This window comes from Acanthochromis polyacanthus, chromosome 15, assembly GCF_021347895.1.
Source record: "Acanthochromis polyacanthus isolate Apoly-LR-REF ecotype Palm Island chromosome 15, KAUST_Apoly_ChrSc, whole genome shotgun sequence".
NCBI lineage: Eukaryota > Metazoa > Chordata > Actinopteri > Pomacentridae > Acanthochromis > Acanthochromis polyacanthus.
In genome coordinates, this window is record NC_067127.1 from 12,503,193 (window position 1) to 12,515,183 (window position 11,991).

General features: G+C 39.8%; 1 protein-coding gene across 1 annotated transcript; it reads right to left on the reverse strand.

Annotated features, from left to right (window-relative positions):
* Positions 1–423: 423 nt before the first annotated feature.
* Positions 424–10,392, reverse strand: cilk1 (ciliogenesis associated kinase 1). The gene is made up of 14 exons (XM_022205319.2): positions 10,167–10,392; positions 7,740–7,994; positions 7,547–7,601; positions 6,282–6,403; positions 6,098–6,177; positions 5,882–6,014; positions 5,623–5,794; positions 4,015–4,182; positions 3,539–3,925; positions 3,142–3,353; positions 2,879–3,021; positions 2,589–2,705; positions 2,396–2,500; positions 424–1,234 (listed from the first exon to the last, which is right to left on the reverse strand). Exons 2-14 carry the CDS (start codon positions 7,838–7,840, stop codon positions 1,083–1,085), a joined length of 1,947 nt encoding a protein of 648 aa, XP_022061011.1. The 5' UTR covers positions 7,841–7,994; positions 10,167–10,392; the 3' UTR covers positions 424–1,082.
* Between the last annotated feature and the right edge of the window lie 1,599 nt (positions 10,393–11,991).

Below are 11,991 nucleotides of genomic sequence, written 5' to 3' on the forward strand. Positions count from 1 at the left end.
GAACTTTAATCAGTGGAATTTTGGATGTGAAGTATTTCCAACCAGAGCTGCAAAGGTGGCGGTGAGGCGTTTTGCTTTGTTATAGGTGACTGAGTTTATGATGATCTGGTTGTCCCACACCTGGCAGTTTCACAGCTATTCACACTGGTGAGTCTTTAATTTGCCATTAGCTATGTGATTAGGGGGTAATAATACATATCCGGTACGTCCCATCCCCTTAGTTTGAAATGAAGTAGTGTCTTAATGAGTTTAAAGCCATCGAGAAACAAAAAGAGAGGTCAAGTTGTCTTCTTCTGAAGGTCTAAAAAAATACCACGACCTGACTAAGAATCTACACAGACAGATTGATAGGTAATTCTTAAAAAGCCGGAAGACAACTGATCAACTAACAAGATTAATGAACAATTAAACTTAGAACATAAGTACAATCAGTCAAGTTTAATTGTTCTTGATAGTCTGCAATTCATCCATAACACTGAATTTGGCCAAGAGGAGGTTGAATGTACCAACTTGGATCTTTTTACTGCTGAAACTGAAACCTGTACATTGTGGTAACCACTTCCACTGTGCCAACTTCAGTGAAATTTAAAAAAAATTCTGCCTTGAATTTCATTGAAAACATATAATACAACAATACCAGTTAGCTGATTGGCAAAGCAGTCATCAAACAAAACAGGAGAAATGTAAACAAAAAAAATACTGAACTGTACAGAGGCAAAGTAATTAGTCACAGTGAAGATTTCATAAAGTTATTATATGCATAATATGTAATACATGTTTGTGAACGACATTCAGTGACAGAGCCGATACAAAACCGAGGGTGCGACCTCTGCAGGACAGTAGTTATATTACAGAAATACAAAAGAAAACACTGAGGACCAAGTCTGGGCTCACATTTTGGCCAGTTGCATTTACCCATATGCTTAAATATTTTACAACTCACAACATCCATAATACACATAATGGAACAAAATTTATTGCTGTGTAAGATTTATGTACAGATTGTGATTATAAAACAGCTAGGCCTACTCTTTGGAGTGGACAGAGTTCTTAGGGCACAGATCAGAGCTCCATTGAGGCCACTAGCGGTGTCCGTATTTGGCAGACCAATCTGTTCGGCCGTGGATGGTCTGTAGCGGCGGGCGCGGCAGCAGACCAGGGGTGCTCTTGTTGGCCGATGGCATGTTGGCCGAGGTGTTCATTTGGCTCCGGCCAGACCGCCACGTTGCATAATCTAAAACAGCAATAAATAATAGGTTAGGCTTACATAAAAGCTCCTATCAGTAGTGTTACAAATACAGGGGGTCCTTACGTTGCAGCTCCCTTCTTACAGATAGAAATAAGTCCATTTTTGCCGTAACTCCGGAGAAAACGTAAACAAAGCCATTACGTGCACGATATTGATCAGTTCTTCATAAAAGACATGAATACCAAAGACTTTCATGCATTTATGAATCATTTCACAAGAAGATAAAAGAATATGGTTCACTGTTTTTACAATTGTATCTAATAATGCCGATGTTCGTGTTTCTGTTCCAAGCGTTTCATTAAATCTAATTTCACTTCTATGGCGTGTTGCCCTTAAAACAGAATCATCGATGTACTTTTATTTAGAAAAAGCCTTTATTTTGAAGTTGTCTGACAGTTGTCACATCCTGTCCGCTATTTTGATTTTAACTATATACAAGTACATGCGTTTCAGGATGCACGGCTCTCTACTTTGTAAACACCACACAGGCAATGTCGTAAGTCATTTCAATTATGGACTTACTGATTAAGGTAAAAGGATTTATTTATACGTATTTACGTTATTTTATTCTGTTCTTGTTGCAGTTTTCAGTCTGTTTGGAATGTCTATCAAGAGCCGCAGTAAAGAAGTTAAGTTTGCTACGACTCACAAATCAGCGTGAGTTTAACTAGTTTGAAAGCTACAGCTTTTACCATTTCTTTGCCATCACAAGAGTCTGAAAAAAGGAATACTGCTCTATTAACGCTCCGCACAGACACTTCAGAGTCCTACTAAAAGTATGTGGATTACAGCACTACTGCTTTGATTGTTAAAACTCTTGTGTTGTTTGATTTGATCTTTTGGACTGAGAATTTTCAGTTTTTTCTCTGACCGGCCTGGCCACAGTAACATTTGCTGCCACAGCCTCCTCTTGGTTCTTGGGAGTCATAATGAAGGGCAAAAAGTTAGCGAATGTAGCACAATCCAAGGCGGCGTACAACCAGAGAACGTAAACAAAGCCCTCTAATTGCGCCGCGTGACGAAGCATTTGTCCGCTCTGCTCACCAACTCGTTTGACATAACAAAGAAACATCGTAGGTCGAGGACGTCGTAAACCGAGGACCCCCTGTAAGTGGATATTAAAGAAAGCCCTAAATCAGTGCTCACTTGATGCTGTTTCCATAGAAGGACCCTGATGCCCTCTGTGACCAGCAGAACCGCTGTCTTTTTTGTAAAACGATGGCATGTATCCACCTGGGATTGTGTTTGTACCTGATAATTGAAAGGAAAAGTAATCAGTAATGTGAACCAGACTAACAGCAAAAACAACAAGAGGCTGCAGAGATCACAGTGAAGTTACCGTGTGCTCCTCTGCTTGGCAGAGTACCTCCAAATGGTATGTTAGTGCTGCCCCAGAGATGGCTTCCTGTAAAGTCTTTACTGGCATTTATGGCCACGTTCTTCTTCGTACTAATGCCTGAAGGTGACAGTAAAAGATTATTCCATTCAACTTGAAATCTCTTAAAATAAAACGGATGGAAGTAAGGAACAGCAAAAACAGAAATAAAATCAGCCACACAATGAAGACAGTGACACTTTGTTTTAAAGATAGACCTCTTCGATAAAGTCTTAAAATATACAGTCTGTTACCAGGTAAATATCTTGACTGCCTCAGGTAATGCTGTTTAGCAGAGGCAGTTCTTGATGGCTCCTGATAAGCTGCAGTCTTGTTCAGGTTTAAAGGTGCGTCCTCCTTTCCATTGGGGTGACTGAAATCTAGAACATTTCCATATCTGTGGAACAGGAAAGCAAAGTGATTTGAATAGCTTGTAAATTATACAAATTAGATCACTACTGCAGTGCTGGCTTTGCATATTTAGTTTGTACTCTATTAAAGTGAAGATGTCCCTGACCTGCTCAGTGCGTCCTCCCCCTGCCTCGACTTCTCTGTGGAGAAGTTGCTTTTTCCAAGAATACTAATAGATGTTAAATCGGCTTCTTCGTAGTCATCCCAGTCTTCACCCTTGAGGTGTCCGGTGCCATGTCCCCAGCGCCGCCGTCCAGCTCCTTTAGGCTTCAACTGATAGCTCAGTAGGTTTGCATTTTCTGATTCCTGTCTCGTTTGCTGCAACAACGGTCAACCACAAATGTGAGGACATGCTTGAAGAGAGACGTTTTTCTGGTATATTGTCCAAACATTTCAACTGTCTGTTGTAAAATTAAAGATTGTAACTTAAAAACACGTTTGCAATAACCGCTAAAACCATCAGACAAAGACTCAAAATGCTTCTAAGCCATGTAGAGCCTCACCTTGCTCTGGAGACTCTTGTCAACGATGTAAGGAAGATGGCTCTGTGGCGTTCCTTCAGTCTGTTCCTGCTTCAGGATGTGCTTTGGCGGCTGCTGCTCTCGCACCAGCTCTGTGTGCCGTTGGTAAGCTGCCGCCTGGGCAGCTGCTGATGCAGGGGAGGGCTGGATCTGCTGGAGAGGCCTGGAGGGGGAGCAGTGCTGGTTGGGTGGCGGAGGCTGGGAGGGGGGCACCGGCTTCAGCAGGAGAGGCTGCTGCTGCTGCAACGTCTGTTGTGACTGTAGAGGAGCCTGTAGCGGCACAAGGCCTGGTTGTGGTCTGCCCTGCTCCAGGATCTGCTGAGGAGTGCCCAAAGCCTGACCCACATGAAAGTACGAGTATCTGAGAGCCTGAAACGATGAAGAGATTTGTACCGATGAAGTCAGATTTCTGTATGCTGAGATGTAAGGACTGTGAATTGGAGTCTGTGAGACTCTACCTGGGCAGAAGCTGGTCTCTTCTTAGGATCCCACTGAAGCAGGTCTGTCATCAGATGGATGGCTTCAGGGCTTGCATTTGGGATCAGTGTCTTCAGATTACTGGGAACACACTGAGGCCAACGGAAATTCATTGCACTCGCCAGCTGGTATCCCTCCGGCCAATCATTCTCGCGGAAAAGAAAAACACACCACATTAATCACAAGGTCAGATGTAACACGGAAATGAATGGTGGTAGTACAATAGTCAGAAAAATAGCACAGTAGTCGTGCATGTATCTTAATACTGTTCATGTTTGCAATTTTAACTGTCCTGTTAATAACAATGATTTTTTTTTTTTAAATTCATACTGTTAAAATATTTAGTCTGTTTTGCCCAACAGATCTGTGTGCAATCATATATTGTAGCTGCACTCATGAGCAAAGACAGACTTGGAGATGAAGAAAGGTTTCTGCAATCTGTTCCATGCATGAAGTGCAGCTGAGCCACACAGCCGGTGTAGACAGACGCACTGGTTTACACAAAGCGCCTGTCTTCTGTCGGCTGAATAAACCAAAAACTGCCTAAACACATCTTGTCCAGACAGTGTAGAACAGCAAAAGACAAAGAAAGCGTTCTTTGTAACTCTGCTGTGTGCATATGCTGCATCTCGTCAGTGCTGCGCTCCTTCAGAACATCAAACAGCTTCACAATCCACTCGTTTCCCCACGTTGAAGCTGGGAGAGGCTGTGTCCCGACTACTTTTGTAATTTTCCAAAACCAACAATCATACCCACTTCATGCCCTGATTGTCCAGCTGTACGTAGGAGACAAAGGAGCTGGAGGTCAGACCTCTCTCCAGCTCTGTTTTCATTTGTTACACAACTATTTAAGTCCTTCTTAAAGCAGTCAAGTCACTGCAGCACCATGAATGTTGTCCAGAAGAGACGGTCAGCAAATGGGCCTCCTTATATCTGAATGGATATTCAGACCTCTCCATGATGGACAGCTTCTATTTCAATCCCTTTTGACTCCATATTTATTGTTTTTGTGTTTACCCGTGAACTGAGTTTTGACCTGCTGTACTTCACGTTAAATCTGATATTTACGTGAATCATTTTGAAAGTTTAGTCCCACTGAAAGGAAACGCAGAAACCTGGCCCAAGTTTCACTGAGCGTATAGAAAACTGAGCAGTTTTTGGTCTAATGTTGAGTAATATCATTCATTTTTCTTCACTTTGATACTTGTTTTTAGTCTTCTGGACACGTTTCAAGTTACTTTGAACAATTTTTGAGTCATTTTAGGCGCGTTTCAAGCTTTCTAGGGCCAAATGTTAACTCCTTTTAGATCTTTTTGGTAATTTTTTTCCCACATTTTTGTGTCATTTTGACAATTTCTGAGTAATTTAGGACGTGTTACAAGTTATTTGGGAACCATATTGGGCCATTTTGGATACATTTTGGTCACAATGAACATTTTTGAGTTATTTTGACAATTTTTAAGTTGTTTAGGACATTTCAAATTAATTTCGCAATTTTTGAGTAATTTAGGATGTTTCAGGTTACGTTGGACATTTAGAAGTCATTTTAACTGTTTTTTGAGTAATTTTTGAATGTAAAAAAACATTACCTTCTTTGGTGTACCCAACACTTGGCAAATCTTGAATATGGTGTCTACTTCGCTGGAGCCTGGGAAAAGAGGCCTGAGGGTATACAGCTCTGCCATGATGCAGCCAACCGCCCACTGGTCTATGGGCGAGCTGTAGGATGTGGATCTGAGGAGCACTTCTGGAGCTCTGTACCTGGTTGCAAAAGACGTTTTACAAGGGCTTAAACACTGTTCCATCTCGACCAAGTACATGTGTATTCCAATTATAACTACAACTCACCATCTAGTCGAGACATAGTCTGTGTACGGCGGTCGAGATCTGATCTCACGGGCGAGTCCAAAGTCGGCTATTTTCACCAACTCTGGACCCATGCACAGAAGATTCTCTGGTTTCATGTCCCTGTGAAAGAACCCTACCAGAGACACAGAGTGTGAGCAAAATGTCATTTGTGTCAGCTATATTAATTTAACACCCTAGAGTTGCAAACAGACATACCATGTTTATGAATGAATGCGAGCCCTTGTAGTATCTGAAACATAATATTTCTTACGGCAGATTCAGGGAACAGCCGGGTCCTGCAGCACGAAACGCATCAAAACTCAATCAGTTACTGCGCACATTAAATAAACATACTTGCAAATGTGGAATTAATATTGCAAAAAGTAACAACCACACGCACCTGTCTTTCATCAGCTGATATAAATTTTCCTTCATGTACTCAAATATAAAGTACAAGTGATCATTTTCTCGAATTACCTCCTTAAGTTTGATCACATTTGCGTGGTTGAGTTTCTTTAAGGACTGACAGAAAAAAGAAACAGATTATGTCAGATAATAAATACTAAATAAAGGTTAGAAATAAGTAACAGATGTAAACATGCTGAACAATTCACACAGGTCACTGCAGCACATTCAAAAGCACACCCTACAACTAGTAAAAAACCTTCTATTAAAACATGGGTAGTGTCAAAACACAATGTAGTTTGGGGGGTAAATGCTGCCAAGGTGGGATTTAAGCTTACAATTATAAAAGGGAAAATAAATACAGAGTAAATAGAAAGCAGGATGGAAAATATACACTGTTCCCATGCACTGGGATGGTACAGGTTTAACCATGCTAATTTTTAGTAAGGGAGGGGGGGAAAAAAAGCCATAATGGGACTTTGGGATTATATGGTGGCATGCTGGAATTATAATCTACTTAGCGGGACTCTAAGGACCAGCGTGTTCTACACGTGTTTTGCTGCGATAAAGTCAAGCTCGAGAAACGGGGAATGTAAAGGCCAGGGGTGGGAACCAGAGCTCAAAACCAACAGCACACAACAATCACCTTCTGCTCTTAGAGCTGGTGTGTGACTTTGAGCTGTGAGGAAAATTTAGACAGTAACATACTGAACTGGTGTGAAAAGAAACAACAAAAAATAACGTTTTTCAATTATTTGACAACTGGATTAAAAAGTACATCATCACTGCGCTGCCCACAAATCATTTAGCAAAAACTTTTAACACAAATAAATGAAAAACATCAACCCAAACTAAAGCAAAGTCTCAGGAAAGTCTGTATAACATTTAACATTATCTCTTTATTATTTCCATTTGTGACACCTGGTTGTACTGAAAAATGCCTTTCTTGACATCACCAATGGGTGCTACAAATCTAAACTGTGTACATCCGACACATACTGACTTTGTGTGGAAAGACACAATTTCATCTTGAGTAAATACTGAGGACATTTACAAGTGATGCAAACAACTGCTCACTAAAGTAAGTTTTAACAAGTTTAGAAATATACTGTGAATGTCACTACTATTCTCACATCAGATTTAAAATAAGTCGTGATAAGGATAAATAAAGGACATTCGTCTGAAGCTGGTTTTGGGTTGATGTTTTCATAATTTTGCCAAGCCTTTAAAATGATAGAAACTGTAAAAATGTGAGCTTACCTTAACTTCACGAAGGTTCATGCATTCTTCCCAGGAGTAGAACTTTCTTTTCATTCTGAAAAATAACGCTCCTGGTGACTAACAGCTACTCCTCTATGGGTTGTCACCGTACACTTATTTAGAGTAACATATTTGAGATGGAAAAAATATCCATTTCAGATTGCAGGAAAACACTGAACTCCTGGATACTCACTTCTTTATAGCAACTAGCTCTCCTGACTCCAGACTGCGGCCGAGGATGACGGAGCCGTAGGTGCCGTCCCCGAGCTGTCTGATGGTGGTGTATCTATTCATTCTGCCTGTCTGTCCGGAGCATCGTCAGGGGGCAGATAACAATCGGGTGGCAAAGTGATGTGTGCTGAATGCAACCAGATTTTCCTGTGACAACAGCAGAAGACTACAGGCAGAGCTGCAGGACTCATGGTGTCAGAGACTTGCCTCCTTCCAGCTGTGAAGGTGAAGGACACACGACAGAAACTGATGTTAATTATGCAGCAATATGAAGTACTACATACATGTATAATGATAAGCAAACAGATCAGTTTCAGGAGAATATAAAAGTGTGATTTTTGTGATTTGATTTGGGATATAGTTTAATGTCAATCTTTAGTTCGTCACTCAGTGCATAATAGATGAGACACCATCAGCGTGACGGTCACAAAGAGGCTCATGAGAATCTGTAAAAACACCGATAACAGTTTAAACTCTGAGTCAGACATGCTGCATAATGTATATTCTTAATTGCAGCTTTTGCAATTTGCTAATTGCACTGTTCAAAATCGCAATTTCCATTTGAAATTGATTTATCTGTTCAGCCCTGCTACTATCTGGGACATTTTCAGGTTTAAAATCCTGTCAGCACTGTGGACGCAGTAAATGATGGAGACACTATTTCTACATTACCTCAAGCAAACAAATCTATGGTATTCCTCCATTTCCATTTCTGGACTGCCTTCCTTTCCAACCATTACAATGTGCAGGACACACAAGTACAATTTCGTACCAAGGAGGCAGGTTTCATTCATTCCCCAATCTCACCTACATCTGATGGTGGAACTTAATCAAACAAACAAACACAGTTTTGTAGGGTTTCAGTGTTACAGTTTTTTCTGACTCAACATTAAAATTAACAGCTTGGGATGAGAATCAGAACACTCAACTCAACAGGGTGATGCTGTAGAAAAGAAAAGTGTCCCTCCAGTCAAATGGTGTCTTGATTCAGAGTTTTTCCTTTCTCAGAATAGTCCTTTGGGGGTTGATTACGCAGGACAGTAATAGCAATGAGTCTGTGTTACCATGTTTGACAGAAGCATATGCATTTAATTGCCGTTTGTGGGCATTTAGTAAACGAAAACCCAAGGAAACAAATCATTTCCTTTCAGCGCTGGTGATTTCCCTTTCAGCTGGCTAAAGGCTCTTAAGGGAAGGAATCAAAAAATTGTTATTATTATAGCTTCACCTGGATGTTTGATCTTAATTGCGCAGATGCTGACACTAGACTAAATTTTCTTCTGGGATTTCCACAAATCTCAGGTTAAGACAAATGATTTTGCATCATCAAACCTACTCGCGTCATCAAGTGTATAACCAATTAGGCCGGCTGAACCATGTGTTTACATATTCTTAATACGCATGCAGAAATATTTAATCACTTAAGCTAAAATGTCATGATAGTAAACAATCGGAAAGTTAGAAATTATGACATGTGAGGCAGGTCTGTGTAGGTGTGGATGTAAACAAAGCCTGCAGGGCCGATAACACATTATGTGACACTGCAGCTAATGACCCTTTTCTTTCTTTCTTAAGCATGTTAAAACAATTACAGTATTTCTGTAGGCGTGGTAGTTGGACAAATACTTCACCACAGCAGCAAATTTTGGCCCAATATGAGCTCATATACTGAGATGGACTCTGAATTTTACAATGATGGGGAAGCAAAAAGTGGAATATTATCCATTTTTAAACAGCATAATCAAAAAAATTTTAGAGGAAAACCCACCTGACAGCTGTTAATTAGCAAGGGAAATTTATATATACTACTATTATGCTACCCTGTGACAGAGATCATAGAGATAAAGATGAAAATTAGACCCGTAAGTTAGTTATAAGCATGGAATTTATCACCATTTTACCAATATTATATATTTACAGCAAAATATAATAGCATTCATATTTATTCATCAGTATGAGCAAGCTAACATCAATCCTAGTTGTTTGGTGGAGTAACTTAGAAGGAATATGCACACTATTGTCTTGTTTTATTGTCTTGCTTGGTTCACAAAACATCTCTACTTGTATTTTTAGTTGAATCTTCCACAGTGAAAGCTAATGTAAACGCATTTCAGCACTATAAATCATTTATCTGGATGTAACGTTAAGCTAATTCACAGCAGCGTTGGTCCAGGCTCACTGAGTTTAATACTACAACTGGTCCAGTGTGGTTTTAGTTGCATTTTAACGAGTAGTTTGTGTAGCTAACGACAGCAAACGTGATAGAAAGACTGCTGTCTGTGCAGTGGCCCAGCTGCTGACAAAACATTACAGTGGTGCAGAGCAAACAGTGGACTGGTTAAACTGAATAAACTCAAAATAAGACCAAAAAGCAGCGGACAACACTCACCCTCCCCGCGTCAAACCAACAACAACACATAGCCGAGCATTCGTGGTGGTTGTTCAACAAATGGTTTTACTGCATCAGTCCGCTAACCGACACCGTCAGGGGACAAATAACCGCATCCACTGAGTCCGACACACAACGTAAATACATTTCCAGCTAGGCCCCTTCAGCTCATCATAATCTCGCGTTGCTGGAAAAAAAACAGCTTGCGGTGTTATTACAACAAATCACAGCTCTGCTCGCTCTGCTCGGCTATCAAAGATACAAACTGACGTAAAAATATGTCCCTACAGCCATTAGTTTCTTCGTATCTACCACGCATGCGCAGCTTTAATGTCTGCAGTGTCGTCTTAATAGCAGCTAAAATTATTTAATCTGTATTTTATCTTGCTTATATTTCAGCACACATATCAACAGGAGCTCACAGAAAGAATACATGTTAAAAAAATAAAGATAAAGATAAATATACAGCAAACACCGAGGGAGCGTTGCCGGCTTAAAGCAAAGATTGACGTGAGTGACAGTTTATTCTCTTGTTCCGATTTCTTCTTCTTTAGTTAAATTTGAGTCTCGCAGCTCGCAGCATAGATTCATTACTTTATAGATTTATTACAGTGAATATTTGTAGAAATGAGACACTCTCTAGAAAATTTCGGAATATTTCCATTGCTTGGGCTTATATAAAAATTAATCATCTTAGCATAAAAATATATAATGCAGAAGAAAAAGAATAACAATAATCCAACGCAGACGACTATCTCACACACAATATGTTCTGAGAATACTTTGTTTGTACAGACACAGCTGTCTTCAAATAACCAAAGAATTAAAATCCAAAAACACAACTGAAACCATTGAAAAGTATTTTGTAAATTATTTACCATTTCAGGGCTTTCAATGCTGTTTTGACAGGTCACTAATCAATCCACCAATAACCGCTTCTTACTTGCTCAGTCCAGTTTGCATACAAACACCCATTAACTGGTGTTCCTCTATCTAACTTTACAGGGAAAGAACGGATTCCAGTACATGAGTAAATATGACTGATCCACCAATCACTGTTTTGTACACTCGTACACTTTAAGTAGCATATGAGCCCCTTTCCCCTGTTGTTAGAACTCATTCAAACAGTGTAATGAAAAGAGTTTATACCAGATGTCACAAAATGTGCCTGCAATCATGGCTACCATACTGATAATCAAATAATAGTTAAATCATAATTCAAGCAATAAATGATTTGATGATTTCAGCAACTTCAATGCAAGTCAATTTGTGTTTATTTTTGTTGTTGTTGTTGCTATTTTTCTCTTTTTTGTAAAAGAGGGCCATATTTGGGCTATATTTTGCCTTTGCTGGCTGATAAAAACACATTTTTTTTCCTAGGGGAAGAGAGGCATTAGACACAATTTATCATTGTTTATTTCCTCGTTGATTGTAGAATAAACTACTTACAGATACGTGATTGTTGATAAAGAAGTCAGTCCTATTTGTTTTGTGACTTTTTATGTTTTGCTACCAAGCTGTTGCGCATTTAGGTCATGTGCTTCATGTGTATGGAGCTCCCCCTGTTGGGATACATCCAGAACCTGCAATTAACTTCACCTGTTTGTGTTGACTGTAAATTTGCCAATGCAAAGGTCAAAGTACAGAACACCCCAAACATCAAAGGTGCAATACGTCATTCTTTTTAATAATCAAACAAATAAAAGGCTTTGCTTGCCTGTATTTGATTTTTTCTTATACAATTTGAAGACCATTCGCCTTCAATAGATGATAATGTAGTTATAAAAAACACTCCACCTCAGTCTTAAAGCTGCACTCTAACTAA